This window comes from Microtus oregoni, unplaced genomic scaffold (genome assembly GCF_018167655.1).
Source record: "Microtus oregoni isolate MIOR12 unplaced genomic scaffold, Mior012 000034F_ref0000314, whole genome shotgun sequence".
NCBI classification, from domain to species: domain Eukaryota; kingdom Metazoa; phylum Chordata; class Mammalia; order Rodentia; family Cricetidae; genus Microtus; species Microtus oregoni.
In genome coordinates, this window is record NW_024543093.1 from 853,078 (window position 1) to 871,156 (window position 18,079).

An 18,079-nucleotide genomic window follows, 5' to 3' on the forward strand; every position below is an offset into this window, starting at 1 on the left:
GATGTCAGAGAGGAAGAGCTGCCTGGAGAGCTTAGATGGCACCTGTGGCTATCAGAATGTTGCCTTCATGTATGTGGCCTAAACACATCACCTGCTTCTGTGGGTACCACAGTCAAGACTGAAGGTAAACAGAACAGGCCTTTAGACAATGATCTCCCAGCATGTCTCTGCTGAGAAACTGTTGTGTGCACATTTATTAAGGGAGAATAAACACAATGAAAGGGACATTAAAAAGAAGTTTGGCTTCCCTAAAACCATGTTTACCCCTCCTATTACCCAATGTGAACATAAGGTATATAAAAATGCATTTTATATAAATTAGCAAATGAACACTCAGGACAATTTGCTCATACTAGGTTTAATATGTACAAAAAAAGTGGTTGGTGGATGCTTTGAATTGCGTCATGGGCAGAAGCCGTGTTCATTTTCCTTACCTAACAGCTTCTAAAGTTACATAGTGACTTCCAAAGCTGGAGGAAGAGAAGGGACTGCTTAGCTGGTAGATCTGACTGTTTATGGACTTTGAGAGTTGTTCAGAAACTCTAGTCTCAGTTTCTCGTGGTTTCTCTGTCACTTAGATGCCCAGCCTACAGAAGGAGAACGAGAGATATGGAACCAGATCAGTGCTGTCCTCCAGGACTCCGAGAGCATCCTCACGGACCTGCAGGCTTACAAAGGAGCGGGACCAGAGATCCGAGATGTAAGTCAAAAACAGTATGAACTGACTAAACCCTGTGGGGTGGGGGGAACCTTATACACATGAGCAGGCCTACATATGTGTGCACGTACACACACACACACAATACACACACAAGTGCTTGCACATTCGATGATTAAGGCATAGCCTTGGTCCTAACCAGAGTGCACAGTAGAAGAATGTGGGACTCCTGTCTAACCAGTAAGGCCAGTAGATGACCTCATTTAAGGGCAATATTGTCATAAAGCCCAGGAATAGAAGTTGAATGTCTGAGTCATGAGATCTAGGGTGACGTGCAATCGAACTTTTGGGATTACCTTGGTAGGTTAAAACAGCATCACACACAACAGCTAGAGAACACCCGCTCTAAGGAGAGTGTAGATCTAGTTTGTTTATATTTTCCAAGGTTTAAAAGAAAAAAGTAATACAAATCAGTAGCCAAAAACCTAAGGAATGCTGAATAGGAGAAATAGTCTTCTTCAAGGAAGAGCACACCAACTGGTCAGGAATAACACTATATGGACTGAGCAGGCTGTGTTTTTATATTTAGAAACACACGAACACACACACACACACACACACACACACACACACACACATATTTGCATACCCTGTCTCTGCCACTGTCCTCATAAGAACATACCGAATGCTACAAAGGAAAAGTCTATTACGATGCAGCATTTCTACTTCAAGGTCACCTTAAGTATAGAGCTTATTACAGACCAGCAAGAACACAATGTGTATCACAGAGAAGGCGCAATAGCTACAGCCTCCTTTCTTCATAATAAACAGTCTTTAGATGAATCAAGTGCTACTTGAGAGTGCTATGTCTTCCAATTCCGATGTTTGTTTTCTTTACTTGTTTGTTTTATTTTTGTTTTCGTTTTTTTTTAACCAAAGAACATAGCAGCAAGTCAGATGAGACAAGATCTACCTGAGACCCATAAGCTTCATGCTTAAGTATAGAAACTGCCTTCAGAAATGAGTTCTTTGGGGAATCATCCAGATGCTCATTGTCCACCAAGGTGGTTCCAATTCTCAAAGCACACTAGAGATTGCATTTTTTTAAAAATAACCTACAATCATTCATTTACTTTGGTATGAGCTTACTACTTCTTAAACTTGAAACTCACCATCACCCCATTTTTCTCCCATAGGCAATTCAAAATCCCAATGATATTCAACTTCAAGAAAAGGCTTGGAATGCAGTCTGCCCCTTGGTCGTGAGACTGAAACGGTTTTATGAATTTTCCATTCGCCTTGGTGAGTAACTGTTACAGCTATCATGTCCCACATGGCACTTCTTTTATCATTATTATTATTATTACTATTATTATTGTTATTTTTTTGCCTTTTGAGAGGGTAGAGGGAGCAGCTCTACATGTTGGAAAAGGTCCCCCACTTGCACACTATGAAGCCATTCATAAGCAACTTCCATCACTCTTGTTTCTTGTGATCTGCCACATGCATCCTTCTCTGAAAGTCATTGATTGGTACACGGAGAGTCTCTATTGGCTCGTGGTCCCTTGACACTTTGTCATCGTGTTTATCTGGGTCCAGCTCTTCAAAGCCTACTGATCTCTTTGAGATTTATTTTTTATTGTTATGTATGTGCATGTGTGCCCATGTGAATTTAGAAGAACTTTTGGAGACCAGAAGAGGGTGTCAGAGCCTTTGGAACTGGAGCTGCAGATGGTTGTGAGCTACCATGAGGGTGCTAGGACCAAACGCTGGTCCTCTGTAAGAACAGCCAATGCTCTTAATTGCTGAGCTATCATTCCAGCCCTGATCTTGGGCTTGGTTTTTTTTTTCTCTCTCTCTCCATCCTTCTCCCATACATTACATCCCAACTCTAGTATTTACTCCTCTTTCTCATACATTGATCCCAACCACAGTTTCCCCTCCCTCCCTCCTTGTTGGGGGAGGCTGCTCATTAATTTCCCAGCTGCCCAGACTGAAACTAATCACACAGAAATTATATTATTTACAATACTGTTTGGCCAATAGCTTAACTGTATTTTCTAGCTAGCTCTTATATCTTAAATTAACCCATTTCTATTCATCTGTGTATTACCACGTGGTGTGGCTTACCAGCAAGGTTCTGTTGCATCTGTCTTCTGCAGGTGGCTACATGGCATCTCTCTGACTCGGCCTACTTTCTTAATATATTTCTTTCAGCCTGGCTTTACTCTGTTAAGCCATTGGCCAAAAGGAGCTTCTTTATTAACCAATGGCAATAATACATATTCATGGCATACATCACCTCCCGCATAACCTCCCCTTTTCTGTCTAAGTAAAAGGAAACTTTTAACTTTAACATTGCAAGATTAAATATACCAAAACAATTATCAAGCAAGAATTATAGTTACAATATTTATATCTACTCTATCTTTTATCATAACTTGGCCCATAGTGTCTGGCAGACCTTTTCATGAAGTAGGAAATTTCAAAGACAGTTCTACCTGTATTGGCTTTCTTCTGTGTTGTAACTTTCTTCTGTGTCCTGCAGAATGTCTGGCAGACTCTTTCATGAAGCAGGAACCCTGAAGGGCTATCTCACCTTCTTTAGGCAGCTTCAGCAGTCATTTTTCTGTGGGTCCTGCAAGTCCAGTCAAACAGTTCAGGCAAGAGCAGTTTCTTGCCCAAATGGCTAACAAGCTCCATGAGGAACTTCTTCGATACCCATCTTCCTCTTGAAATAATTGGTGCTGTCAAGAGCAGATGTGTCTCATTGTCATGAAAAATCTAAGTTCTTAAAATTTTAAATGCCATATTCTGTTGTTAGTCTTTGAGAGTTTTGAAGAATAACTATCCATCTGAAATATAACTTTGTACATCTAGAAAACCCAACTAACATGATTATAAGCTTGATTATTATAGATGACTATCTCTTAACCTATGTTTCTTAATTATATATTACATTTTTAAATGAGCTACATAAACCAATACCTTAATCAAGAGCAGAAATATACATATAACAAAATTGACCTTAAATTTGTATCAATAAACCAAGATCCATACCAATACAAAGTATCCATCTCTATATCATATCTCCCTTTAAATGTAAACAAACATTTATAAACAATTATTTAGAGACTTTGGGTATAGTTCTCTTCAAACTGCTTACTGCTTTTTCTTGGAAGAAGTAATTTTTGGGGATGTTCACAGTGACTTTTAGGGGGTTCTTAATCAATCAAACCACCTTAGTCTGGAAAGACTCCACAGGTTCTCATCCTCTATGGAAACGAAAGTAGAAACTCTTTTTCCAAAGCAACAAATCCTTAGACCCAAATTTTGAAGTCTAGATACCTTTAAAATTTATATGTTGGTTTAGCTTAGCAGCCTATACAATGAAATGTCTCTCTGTACTTATCTCCTTCACAGTCAAAAAATTAAAAGAAAACACAATAATATACATAATCCAGGCTTTCTGTGTATATTTCATCTTTACATAGCTTATTTTTCTTTCCTCTATAAATCTATTACTGTCTATACTCTGTCTCTTTAAAGACTTTGTTTTATTTTTTTAAAACCATTTACTTCCTTCTATAACTCTCTATACTTCTTTTCTTCTCTCTCCCAAGCTGTGATCCATTTAGAGGTCTTTTTCATCTGAATCTGTTCTTTATTGCATATCTGTAATCCTTTTCTGACCAGAACTGCTTCTTAAAATGCTCAGCAGAGTGTCTAGAACTAAGGCTGCTTTGTGTTTTGGCTCTACCCAGTCCAACATGGCCAAGATCCATTTACTGCCTCTGAGACTGCCAGGTGGGAGCCATGCTCACCACCTCAACTCTGGTAACCAATTGGCCCATGCTGCCACCAAGTAATGCAACATGCTGCCCACAAACCCCATTCAAGTGCTAGGCCTTCTGAAAGAGCCAGAGTCATTCCTGCCAGTGAACCAGGAAGCTGCCATTTTAAAAGAAGCTGTGTAGTGTTTACTGCTAAAGCTGAGTCAGGAAACCTTAATGGAACTATGTCTCTGCTTTCCACCAGCAAATAGAGCAAGAAGTTGCATTAAACTATTTTTTTTTGTGTGTGTGTCTAAAATTTATTTTCAAACTCTCTCAAGTTTTTAAGTGGATTTAGTTGACCACATTGGTGCCAATTTGTTGGTTCCACCAGAACTTTACTCAGTAAGCCACAGCCATGTGGCAATATACAGATTAATAGAGATGGGTTAGTTTAGGATATAAAAGCTAGCTAAAAATATGCTTAAGCTATTGGCCAAACAGTATTGCAAATAATATAGTTTCTGTATGGTTATTTCAAATCAGGGCAGTCAGGAAATGAACTAACAGCCTCTGACAACACCTCCCTTCCTTTCTCCCTCCTCAGATCCACTCCTCTGTCTCCCTTCAGAAAAGAGCAGGCCTCCCAAGGATATCAACTGAACACTGCATGACAAGTTACAATAAGACTAGGCAAAAATCCTCTTATTAAGGCTGGACAAGGCAACCCAATAGGAGGAAAGGAGTCCCAAAAGAAGGCTAGAGACACCCCCACTCCCACTGTCAGGAGTCCCACAAGAACACCAAGCTATATAACCACATCTATGCAGAAGATCTAGGTCAGACCCATACAAGTTCTGTGATTGTTGCTTCAGTCTCTATGAGCTCCAATGAGCCCTGCTTAATTGATTTTTGTGAGCTGTGTTCTTATGGTGTTCTCAGCCCCTCTGTCTCCCACAATCTTTCCACCCCTTCTTCCATGGGGTTTCATGATCTCTGCCTAATGCTTGACTGAGGATCTCTGCATCTGCTCCCATCAGTTGCTGGATGAAGCCTCTCTGATGACAATTGATCTAGGCTCTGGTCTATTGGTCTCAGTTCTTAATAAAAACAAAACTGGAGGATAGAGTTCATTTGAATCCACAGTCTCCTTGCATGCCCATACCATAATTAACTGAATGCAAAATGTAAGAAAATAAAGCTAGAATTCTTACTTTAGCTTTACAACAAAAATAAACTGCACAGAAATAAGATGACTCTGCAGAGCTGGCGTGGAGGCAAGCGAGGTTGACAAACTGGCTGCATGCCACCAGCAGTGTGGTGTAATCACTGTCAGTGCTTGGGGTTTCATCTGTTAATACAGTATATTTAGAATGGAAATAGTAGTCAGCAACTTTTGCTTTAATTTGCCACTAAAATGAGGGCTATATTTTAAGAGGAAAACCAAAACTATACCCATAACTTAGTATTGAAAAGGACTTGATGTTCGACCATCTAAGAGAGGGATTCAAACTGATTTCACAAAGAAGGTTGTCCCAGGTTCTCAGGTAGAAGATAAATTGAAGATTCTGTTTCCTCAGAGGGCATTTGGATGTAGTGAGCTGAAATTCCAAGAACCTGAGTTTTACCTAAACAGAAAGGATTTGCATCTTGTGTGTCTTGTCTTTTCAGTAACGAGATTTTACCATCATAGTAGCAACAACAATGGTAACCCTAGTCAGTGTAGAAAGTGATGAACATATCTACCTTTTAAATAAAACTTTACTCATAAAAAAGCAGTGGGTCCAATTTGGCTTATAGGTCATAGTTTATCAACTTCTGCCATTGAGGACTGGTTAAATGACTTAGCTGTCAAGATGTATGGGAGCAAAAAGAGTGGAGAATGATCAGAAATAGGCAAATGGGAGGGAGGGATGAGGTTATTGTAAGAACATAACAAGGGTAAATATGGTAGATTTGTAGAGAAATGTCATGGGGATGTAGAAAGAGAGAAACATGCTAGAAGAAGACCAAAATTTCCATGTTAAACAGGTGACTTAACCCATGTGTTCAGGGCTCTTGGATATGTGTGTGGAGACCAGAGACTGACACTGGTGTCTTCTGTTGCTCATGGACTGGCTAAGCTACCCAGCCCCAGGGAGCTTTGACTCTTCTGTCTCCGTCCCCATGCCTATTTTCAAAGCTAGTGTTACATACCTGTACCCCTACACCTGGGGGATTTTTGTGGATGCGATAGGTATGAATTGGGTTTGCACAGCATCTTACTGATTGGAGCCCTCTCCTCAGCTCTCACCTCACCTTAAATCGTTAGTGCCTCTCATGCACACAAGCTCTGTTCATATATTGTGGTTTTCTATAAGGCTCAGAAAGGAGATTGCTAAGTGAACTGGGCTCGGGAAACCCTCGAAAGGGACCGTCCACACAGGTTGCCTCTGAGAGTGTCAACTTGAACTGTGCACTGTGCTTTTAAGGATGTGTCTGGCCTCTCTGAATAGACCTCTGTCTCCCCTTGACTTTCAGAAAAAGCCCTGCAGAGTTTACTGGAATCTCTGACGTGCCCTCCTTACACACCAACCCAGCACCTGGAGCGGGAGCAGGCCCTGGCAAAGGAATTTGCAGAAATCTTACATTTTACCCTTCGATTTGATGAGCTGAAGGTCAGGCCACATGCACTGTGGGAGTTGAATGGGGTAGTGCTGCTTTATGGTTCTTTTGCGAAGGCTGTAGGGTTGGGGTGGGAGAGTAAGATAGAATACCTCCCCCAGGAGGTTTATAACGTGGTACATTCTGTGTGGCATTCTGTGTGGCCAGAGTAATCTACAAGGGTGACTTACCTGTGAAAATTTGGAATCTGTCAAATGAGCACAGACAACCCATACAAGTATCTTCTTCTCACTAGGCAAACATGCTTTTCCAGAAATACAGCCCACAGTAAGAACAGGAGATGTTTCAGAATGCCGGAGTGATAGCTCCTTATATTTTGGTTGCCCTGGTCCTTGAATGACAAAGAGAAGTTGTGCCATATCTGCAAACCCTCATGTCTGGGCTCCTGATGCTACCCCTCCCCTGTTTCTGGAAGATGACCTTCTTTCTTCTCTTCCACATTTCAGATGAGGAACCCAGCGATTCAGAATGACTTTAGTTACTACAGGAGAACAATAAGTCGCAACCGCATCAACAACATGCATGTGAGTCCCTGCATGTCTCTGGCTGGGGCCACCATCTCCCCATGGCTGCTTTGACTTGTGTGTCTGGCCAGGCCCAGAAAGAAGGCCAAGTCCTGTCTATAACTTGGTTGTGGAGATAAGGATGCTCTCTCTTTATAACTGTTGCTGCTCTTGCTTCCATCAGCTAGACATTGAGAATGAAGTGAATAATGAGATGGCCAACCGAATGTCCCTCTTCTATGCCGAAGCCACACCGATGCTGAAGACTCTCAGCAATGCCACAATGCACTTTGTCTCAGAAGTAAGTGCATCCAGGGAGCCGCCCAGAGTGATCTTTCTTTACCATGCACGCACACTGTTAGGATGACTAATGTCTGTTTGTGTCTCTCCACTCAGAATAAAACCCTGCCAATAGAGAATACCACAGACTGCCTCAGTACCATGACAAGCGTCTGCAAGGTTATGCTGGAGACACCGTAAGTGAAACCAGAGGTGTGGGCATGGCTACGTCTCCACCAGGCTGGGGCCTGGTCAGATGTGTTGAGAGCGGCGTGTCCTCTTCCAGATGCCAGATTAAAGTTTCCCTTGTGGAGTGTTTGCTTCGGCTTCAATGGGAGCTTAGGATGGTCTGTGTCAATTGCAGATCCATCAGATCCGTTTCCCAATTGAAGTAGCTGACTCACCCGTGGGTTGATTGGCCTTGCAAAGTTTTAGCAGCTTGTCACGTGCTCTAAGAAAGTGGTTCTCAACTTTCTAGTGTGGGTGATCCTTTTTGATACATTTCCTCACGTTGTGATGACACCCCCAACCAGAAAAGGATTCTCATTGCTACTCTATAACTGTAGTTTTGTTATAGTTATGAATTGTGATGTAAATATCTGATATGCAAGCTGTCTGTGAGGGGGTTGTAGGACCCTGAGAGGGATGGCAACCCACAGGTTGAGCATCACTGCTATAAGCCATGCAGTGAAATGGTGAGATGGGCTAGATGTGTGAGTGTTATTATCGATACACTGTAGAGATGTAGAACCAAGAGTAGCAATGGTGAGACCGCTGCGAAAGTAATTCCCCCACCCCCCTCTTCACCCTCTGTTTCATGTTCCTAAACTGTTTGCCAGACACTCAATGTGAAGGATGGTTAGGGTCATGAAGGATGAAGGGCGCAGTTACAGGGGGAGGTTGGGGATGCACTTAGTCTGCACTGCTCACTGTGGTTACAAATGAACTCCGGCCTCTCTGAACCTTCCTTGTATTCTGTGTCTAATCAAGTTCCCATAATACCATCTGCTCCATAGGGTGCCGGAGCCCAGAAGTATCACAGGCACCTTATTATAGCAGCTGACTGTCTTCAAATATATGTTTGCATGTGTGTATGTGCGTGGTGTTTGTGTGTGTTTGTATTCACTTGCATGGCATGTGAGGATGCACATGTGCTTGCTGATGCATATACGTGTGTGTGTGTGTGTGCATACGCACATGTGTGCCTCTGTGTGTGTGTGTGTGTGTGTGTGTGTGTGTAAGGCAGAGATTGACTTTGGGTGTCTTCCTTAACTGCTCTCTGACATGTATATTGAGGCAGGGTCTGTCATGTGAACCCAAATTTGGCTGATATTACTAAGTTGGGTAGTCAGCTTGCTGCAGGCATGCCCTGTCTCTGCCTCCCTAGAGCCGGGATTGCAGGTGGGAAACTGTGTTAGGGTTACTATTGGTGTAGAAACACCATGACCAAAACTAAGTTGGAGAGGAAAGGGTTTACTGGGCTTATACTTCCACACTGTAGTCCTTCACTGAAGGAAATCAGGACAGGAAGTTAACGAGGGCAGGATCCTGGAGGCAGGACCTGATGCAGAGGCCATGGAGGGATGCTGCTTACTGGCTTGCTCCTCATGACTTGCTCAGTCTGCTTTCTTATAAAACCCAGGATGGCATCACCCACAATAGGCTGGGTCCCTCCACCATCAATATCTAATGAAAACGCCCTTCGGGCTTGCTTGTAGCCAGATCTTATGAAGGCATCTTTTCAATTGAGGTTTTAACTTCTCCAGCAATTCTAACTTCTGTCAAGTTGACCTGAGACTAGCCAGCACAACCACCTGGCATACAAATGGGCACTGGGGAGCCAACTCAGTTCCATTCCCTTATGCAGCAAGTGCTTTACCCAGGGAGCCATCTCTCCTGCCCCATAAAAGGATATTAATTTTAAATCTTTCCTTCATACCAAAGTTAAGATTTATTTCAAGACAGAAATAGTAATTTGTCTGCATTGTGGGGCCAACTCATAATGAAATTGATGCTAAAAATGTCTCTAGCTTTGGCCTAAATTATTGCAATCATCAGGGCCCCTGTCAAAGTAAGTGAGCAAAATTTAACCTCCACAAATAACTCCTAGGTACATAATTTCTTTGAGATATCTGCCAATCCACACTCTTCCACAGCCTGTGTCTTAACAAAGGAACTGACTCCAGCTGGAGACATGAGCACTGCTGTGTAGAAATGAGCCTGATTCCTTTTCCCTGTAATGAAGCCATTATTCTCTATAATCTTGGACAGCCAGAGGGGCCGGCTATAAAATATTCAAGATTGATGGGCAGGGGTTGATGTACGTGGTGAGCTAGCTGCTAAAGGGAAGCAGAAAGGGGAATTTACCGCCCTCTAATTTACCAGAGTTTGCTCGGAATTGCTAGTTGGATAGAGTCAAGGAAAATTGTCGTCTTGGGTCTTTTAAAGAGCATATTAACCTGGTCGCTGCAGGTCCTGGGTGAGTTCTGTTGGGGGTGGACGGGTAGAGGAATGGCCAGTTGTGGGTCTCAGAATGCACGTGTTTGAACCAGGGAGTGATGCCACATCCATGTCTTCTCTTTCAGGGAGTACAGGAGCAGGTTTACAAGCGAGGAGACACTCATGTTCTGCATGAGGGTGATGGTGGGGGTCATCATCCTCTATGACCACGTGCACCCCGTGGGAGCTTTCTGCAAGACATCCAAAATTGATGTAAGAATTCTCATGTATTGTGCTTTTCTCACAAAAGCCCGTGAATGCCATCTGGAGAATCTTACTTCTCTTTCTGTGGCCTCCACCCCTCACTGAACAAGACCTCTCTGAGATTTTTATCTTGGAGATGCATGGCAAATTTCTCCCTAACAAGTAGTCCACTCTTTCTGATGTCCACTCCTCTGTTAGGAGGAGACATCCTGCCTCCCACATGTAGCTGGAGTGCTGGGATGCTCATCTCCTAGGCCTTAATGAAACTGAGCAGAGATGCTCCACCTCCACCTTCACTCCACCCTCTGTACCATCTGTGTGTTATGATATAAATAGAGTTGGGAACTTCTGCATGGCAAGGTACAATGGTCAAAGACCAAATGACCTTCCAAACTCTTCTCTTATCAACCTTGCCTGCTGCCCCACCAACCATCCTGTCTGTTGTTATTTTAGAATCCAAGAGTCTCTCCATCACCTCCTCCTCTGATGGTGGATCTCTTCCAGGCATTCTTTAGATGTAGCTCATCCAGGGTCACATTTCCTTTATCCCACATAAGTGAAGCCTTGCTTCTCCATTGGTCTTCAGATGGTTTACCAAACTGCTTTTGCTAACATTCCCACAGACTCCAGCTTTTCAAATGTATAGGGACAATGATCAAGGCACCTAATGTCCTGGGATATTATGCCTGACACCCACTAGATGCCCTGCACAAAGTGTCTATTCAGTGTCTAAGTGAGGGTAAGAAAAAAGGAAAACATGGGTGCATACGCAGAGACCTTTGGAAGCACATGCTCTCCACAGTTGCTTCCCTGCGGTTTGCAGAATAAACCACACTCCCTTTAGCCAGTGTTTACCGGTAACTCTGTACTAATTACTTTTTCTATGTCCGTGATTCAAAACCCTGAAAGAAACAACTTAAGGAAGAGTTTACTTTGGCTCACAGTCTCAGGGCATAGCCCATCATGGTGGGAAGTCATGGCAACAGGAACATGAGACAGCCTGGTACAATGCATTCAGATTTAGGAAGCAGAGTGAAATGAAAATGGCTCCTTGTGTTTTAATAGATGGCTGAACCTAACAAATTAGAATCCTGCTGTTTTCACTATTTTAAAATATGTTTTAAAATATAATAAGAATATATTATGAAAATCTTGCAATAAACATATGTATTGTGCTCATTGTGGGGGCTTAAGGATTTGCCACTATAGACTGAACACAAATAACTGTGAAAAACTCTATTGCTATGAATTGAGTTTAGTGCCTGGTATTCCTATGGCATTTTGGTTGACTGTAGCCATTTGTTAACTTACCACAGAGTCAACAACTAAAATTATGCTGGGTGAAATGAGCCCTTTGTACCCTTAACCTTTTCTTTGTGGTTTTGTGCATGTGTGTGTTTACATGTGTTTGTGGGTTGGTATACCCACGCACACACCTACAGAGGCCAGAAAAGGATATGGGGATTCCTGGGCTATTATCCGGCACATTATTCCTTGGAGACAGGGCCTCTCGCTGAACCCACAGCTAGCGGATTTGGCTAGGATGGCCAGCCTGTCAGTTCCCGGATCCATGCATCTCCACCCAAATGTTCTGGGATTATGGGTACATGTAACCAGAAATGACATTTGTACATGGATGTTGGGGATTTGAATTCAAGTCTTCATGTTTGTACAAGTTTTCTTATGCACTGAGCCATCTACCTAGCCCTTACCACCCTATTTTATAAAAAGCTTGGCTTTCTAAGCCATTTACGGAATCTGCTAAGTTCCTAAACAGGGAATGTGTTGATTTTCTCGGGCATTTTTCAAGTCTGTTTATAAATGGAGATTAAGAAAGGCCAGTTTGTGGCGAACTGTGCACGTGCCTCTAAGAAGGCTTTCGGCCTGATGAGCACTAGACCTCTCTGAAGAGGGTCCATTCCACCACTCTGTAGCTAAATCAGCAGCTCTAGGCACTGGGTTGACAAGTCCTTAGGATGTTAGGATCAACTGTGGGGAAACGTGTTTATTTGTGAGACCCTGGAAGAGGTACCAGGTACACACACAAAGGGTGGGGGGTCTGGTTTGCAGAGGACCTGTAAGGAGCACTAGGGAACAGTTGAGGGAGAGACTGTTCTGTTTAGAGGCAAAGGAGGTGGGATTTGAGGTAGTCAGTCAAGGATATTTTTCAGATGGATAGAGGCAAGGAAGGGCCAGAGCAAAATCACCAAGACGCAGGGAAGGGGAGTTGTTTAGGGACCAGAGGACAGTCTTGGTGGCAGGGGGATGTGAGGGGATGAACTGGTGTTCTCAAGTGATTTCCACACCCTCTTAGGAGGTGGCCCCATAAAGAATCACACCTTAACATCTGTCCCCAGCCAAGACTTTGCCCATAACTTCAGACAACTCTTGATATGGATACACGAAGCATGGCCAGTCACCAACCAAAGGGTCTCCTTCCCTCATGGACCCTAGTTTGGATATTGACCCATCCTCTCATCCAGTATCTAAGCTAGAAGAAATCAGAGCTGTCATCCTTCAGATATTAAGCATTGTCTGTGAGCCCCTCTTTCTTACCCTCTTAAGTTGCCAGTGATTGAGCATCCATCCCCCTCTGTGTTTCAGCTCACTGCTGCCCCACCCCTCATATCCCAGGGGATTTTCACATCCTCCTCTTTCTGTCTTTGCCTCCTTCTGCTTCTTTTCCACGCTCACTATATTTATACAATGCTTAACGCCATCCAAGGGTTATTTTCTTCAAGGAAAGCCTCCAAGTTCTGACTGGGTTGTTAAATCCACCCTAGCTCTGGCCCTGAATGCATTTCTGACAGTTTCTTGTTATTCACACCCACGGTTTTCATCGTGCTGAAATAGAACTGGAGACTTCTTGAGAGTACCCACTGCACATCCACCTCGTTCAGCATCTATGCTCTCACTGCCCCTTGTGATGTTATCACATGAACACTTATCGCACCGTGATATTGAGCGACCTGTCTCTCTCTTCTCACTAGACTCCCACCTCTGATGGGAGAGAGACAAAATTCTCCACATTTAAGGGCCTGATACCATCACAAACCCAGAGTGGCACATAACTTGCATCAATGGAGCCCCTCTCCAAACCTGTATCTTTTTTTTTTCTTTTTTCTTTTTTTGGATTTTCGAGACAGGGTTTCTTCATAGCTTTTGGTTCCTGTCCTGGAACTAGCTCTTGTAGACTAGGCTGGCCTCGAACTCACAGAGATCCGCCTACCTTTGCCTCCCGAGTGCTGGGATTAAAGGCGTGCACCACCACCGCCCGGCCCAAACCTGTATCTTTTATAGATGTGTATTTGACTGTGACTTCATTCTTGTGTGATCTCCAAATGCTTCTCAGTCTACCTACAGCAATTGACAGAGTCTATAAAGCTATTATCATAAAACTTTTGCATAGCCGGGCGGTGGTGACGCATGCCTTTAATCCCAGCACTTGGGAGGCAGAGGCAGGTGGATCTCTGTGAATTCGAGACCAGCCTGGTCTACAAGAGCTAGTTCCAGGACAGGCTCCAAAACCACAGAGAAACCCTGTCTCGAAAAACCAAAAAAAAAAAAAAAAAACTTTTGCATATTTGAAATATGACCACAAGCATTGTTGAGAAGTTGCCACTCTGCAGATAGCCGCTGGTATAATCAAACTCCTCAGATGCCCACACACTGCATGAATGTCTAAGATTAAAAGAAGTGATTGACTTTTTATAGAAAAATTTTTGCTTTTTCCAAAGGATAAGTAAAACATTATGCATAAAATAACATGATGTAAATTTTAATTTTAATTTTCATAACAGAATTAGATTACTTTAATTCCAAGGCCTCAGAAAACCTAGGAACTTGTGTACGTTCACACGACTACAAAGCAGCATGGATAAAAACTAGAAATTTGACCTCTACAAGGTTCACATTCTTTGCAATTGCCCTTTGCCAGTCTTCTCAGAGGTGGCTATGACCCAGACCTGTACTTCTAGGAGTTACTGGTCTAATGAGGGAGACAAATTATTGACTTAATGAGGGGCTAGTCTATCCAGAGTTACCTAATAAATACAAAGTCATATTGGGGTCACAAAGAAGTGGTAGTGACTATCTATGGTACAGATAATGGGATGAAAAGAGCCTTTCTGGGCCACAGCGATATCTCTGTCTGCATAGTGTTTACTTTGAAAGCACTAAGAATAAATTCATGTCCAGGAGTCTTTTTTTTTTTAAAGAAAGCCATATATGGTTGATGTGCTTACATTCCCAGTCATGGGGGAGTGGAGATGGGCACATCTCTGGGGCTTTCTTGTCAGTTAGCCTAGCCTACTTAGCAAGCTCCAGGCAAAAGAGACCCTGTCTAAACATTAGGTGGATAGTACCTTAGGAATGACAGCTGAATTTGTCCTCTGGCCTCCATATGCATGCAACACACATATACCAACATGTGTACACACACACACACACACACACACATTTCCTGGAGGCCAGTGAACTTGAGACTTTACAAATTATTATGGGTGTGTCAATCAGTAGCTGACAGAGAAGAAGCATTCTTAGCAGACAAAACATTCAATTATTGAGTGTGTAAAACACTTAATGAATCTCAACCAAGAGCCAAGGAGAGTGATTTCTGTTCCTGCTCTGGGCTCCAGAGTACAAAGCAAGACGTTTATTCCCAAAGTCAAACAGACAGATGTGGACTAGAACGAAAACCAGTAGAGACTGCAATCATTTCGTCGTACGGAACTCTGGAGAAACCCAGAGGCACAATGCACCATCTTGAGAGGATAGGGAAGCTTACTTGTGATTTCCATGTTCTGTGGCTACATAGAGTTGTTAGTATGGACAGATAGCACTCTGTACAGGCTTACTAGAGTACTAACGGAATGCTGTGCATTCTTCTTCCAGATGAAAGGCTGCATAAAAGTGCTGAAGGAGCAGGCCCCGGACAGTGTGGAAGGGCTGCTGAATGCTCTCAGGTGAGCCAGTCTCTGGGCAGGCGGTACAGCTTCCCTTTCAGACCGATGCAAATGCAGATGCTGTTGGGGGCCAGAAGCCTGGACACCAGACTTACCCTTGACTGGTTGTCACGTGATTCACCTTCCTAACAGTGCTGGGAGGGCAGCACAGGTTTTATCATTCACTTCTTAAGATGGGGGAATTTGAGGTGAGTTAAGTTTTGGGGTTTTGAGACAAGGTTTATCTGTACCGTCCTAGCTGTGCTGGAACTTACTTTGTAGTCCTGGCTGGCTTGAACTCAGGGATCCACCTGTCTCTGCCTACTGAATGCCAGGATTAAAGGCATGCAGCATACCTGTACCTGGCTTCATGTGCTCAAATGATGTTTCCATTCCACACAGTAAAGGGCCAAGTTAGGACCTATATCTGGGTCTTGGTGGTCCCGCGAGTCTTACACCTGACTCTTGACCATGATGCTCTATGTATAGTGGGGAATCCTTCTCGCTTCTTATGTCCATCTTAACCAAGGGCTCCTGACCCTGACTGCATCGGAGGAAGATGAAGGGAGTTTCCAGGAACTGAGTTTGCAAGCCAAGTAAATTAGTCGTTGGCCTTGAAACTCAAACATCCCTCTTGTGTTAGCTTGTTGTTTGTTTCTGTTTGCTTGGTTTGAACTCCCCAAGTGGCTTCTACCTTCAGCTGCCAGAACTGAGGATCTGTTATTCACTGCTGGGTGCCTGAATATTTAGCCAGCTATATTCCCACTCCTTAGGCACCTCTCTTTTTCCCAAGGATGCATTTGTTTAGTCCACTTTAAGAAAGAGGTTGTTATTTTTAGCCGTGCTGCATCCAAAGAAACTTGCTGAACTGCACAAACCATCCCCATGCAGAATTTTAATCTGGAAGACTCATGGACCTTGCTGTCTTAGCCTTTCATTTCCTTCTGTCCCATGCAATGCAATCCATGCAGTCAGCATGGGTAAGTCTAAGAGAAATGGGGCAGCACTCAGTTCTACATGCAATGCTCTACCTCCAGTCATATGTCCAATGCAGCTATTGCAATCCATTGACCCCAACCTGAACTATTATCCTCCTTCACTGGATAAAGCCAGCAATCTCAGGACACTAAAGTTACTGGTTTTCTGGCTTGCCAACTCATCATCTTTAGAGGATATATGAATCAGATGTTTGCTCAAAAGTGACACCCTATATCCAAGGACTCCAGGATGTTTGATTGAAAGTGAGACCCCAGCCTTCTAACACCCCTATATCCAAAGAGTCTGGAATGTAATATTAAGTTGGAAGTGTCACCCCAGTCCCTGTCTTGGGGCGCTAATGGAGTGCCAATGGGGCAAAAAGCTCCATCTCAAGCCCCCTCCCCTGGGATATTTGGTTTAAAGCATTACCCCAGCCCCTCCCCCCGGGAGTTGCCTTGGGCTGGACTCCAGCTCCCAGAAAGTCCACCAAATGCTGACCCCTCCCCAGGGAGGGCAGGACCACTCCCAAAGGCTATTTAGGCTCCTGCATGAGAAAAAGGAACACATGTTGTCTCCAGGGTTTGTGTGGGCTCCTCTCCCCTCCTCTTTCCCGCCATGCTGCCAGGGCCACCCAGGAAAGCACTGCCTTTATTAAACGTGGGCATTTTTGATTTGGTCTAATTGGAGTTATTTTGAGTCAGCAGAGAGGCTCTCCTTAAGATTTTTCCTAACATCATTCTCATAAGAGCCTCCCAAATCCGAGGTTTACTCCAAGCAAGACTGTAAGCACACCATGCTGGCTTTCTGTATTCATTAAGAAGACTTTAACTTCTGAGTCTCTGGAATTTGGCAGTTTCATTCTAGCTACCGAAACAGGTTGGAGATCAGGACATGGTATGAATTTGTGTTTCCTGGAGACACATGCTGAAGTGGGAAGATTATAGGCTTTCAAGGCAGCCAGACTTAGGCTCAAGTCAAATGTCACAGACTGTTCACGAGTCAAAACATCTGCTGTGGGATATGGAGGGAGCCACTGAAGCTCTTTGACCCTCAGCTCTCTTACCTGTGAAATCACGTCACTGACCACATTTGAAAAGTTCTTTGTGACCCAGAGCGCCTAACATGTCAAAGTTGTGTAATAGGTCATTTTTTTTACAATCCTTTGCACACAAGATCCAGTTTTACAATCCTTTGCACACTAGATCGAGTCCGATGCCACTTAAAATTACAGCTTCAGTAGTGTACCTGCATTTGTGCCCCCTGGTGGCAGCAATGGGGATAAGCACAGCCCCTCTATCAGATAGTCATCAATTTTTAAATTTTAGGAGTCCTTAATTTGAAGTTCATCAGGGTTAGCTTCAATGGACAAGATGTTGAAGTAAGTGCTGTGAAATTTGTCTCCTTGAAGATGAGATCAGTTATGTCTACTCTTTGTGATTATTTGATGAGGTTAAAAAAAGACTGTAGATGTAATTAAGGAAGCTTATCAGGCCACGTGTGCTGGTACCCAAAAGGCATTGGCTGAATGAATTCCCACAACAAAAGACTTAGTTTGATACTTGCCACACAAGAAAAAGC

The 18,079-nt window shown here is 43.4% G+C and overlaps 1 protein-coding gene across 1 annotated transcript in view; it reads left to right on the forward strand.

Annotated features, from left to right (window-relative positions):
- The window catches only part of LOC121432472 (CYFIP-related Rac1 interactor A), a 115,543-nt gene that overhangs the window by 92,804 nt on the left and 4,660 nt on the right, over nucleotides 1–18,079 (forward strand). Inside the window, exons 4-11 of the mRNA XM_041630463.1 lie at nucleotides 579–700; nucleotides 1,855–1,960; nucleotides 6,952–7,088; nucleotides 7,542–7,619; nucleotides 7,783–7,899; nucleotides 7,995–8,074; nucleotides 10,463–10,589; nucleotides 15,474–15,544. Of these exons, the coding sequence (XP_041486397.1) occupies nucleotides 579–700; nucleotides 1,855–1,960; nucleotides 6,952–7,088; nucleotides 7,542–7,619; nucleotides 7,783–7,899; nucleotides 7,995–8,074; nucleotides 10,463–10,589; nucleotides 15,474–15,544 (838 nt within the window). The remainder of the gene's footprint in view (nucleotides 1–578; nucleotides 701–1,854; nucleotides 1,961–6,951; nucleotides 7,089–7,541; nucleotides 7,620–7,782; nucleotides 7,900–7,994; nucleotides 8,075–10,462; nucleotides 10,590–15,473; nucleotides 15,545–18,079) is intronic.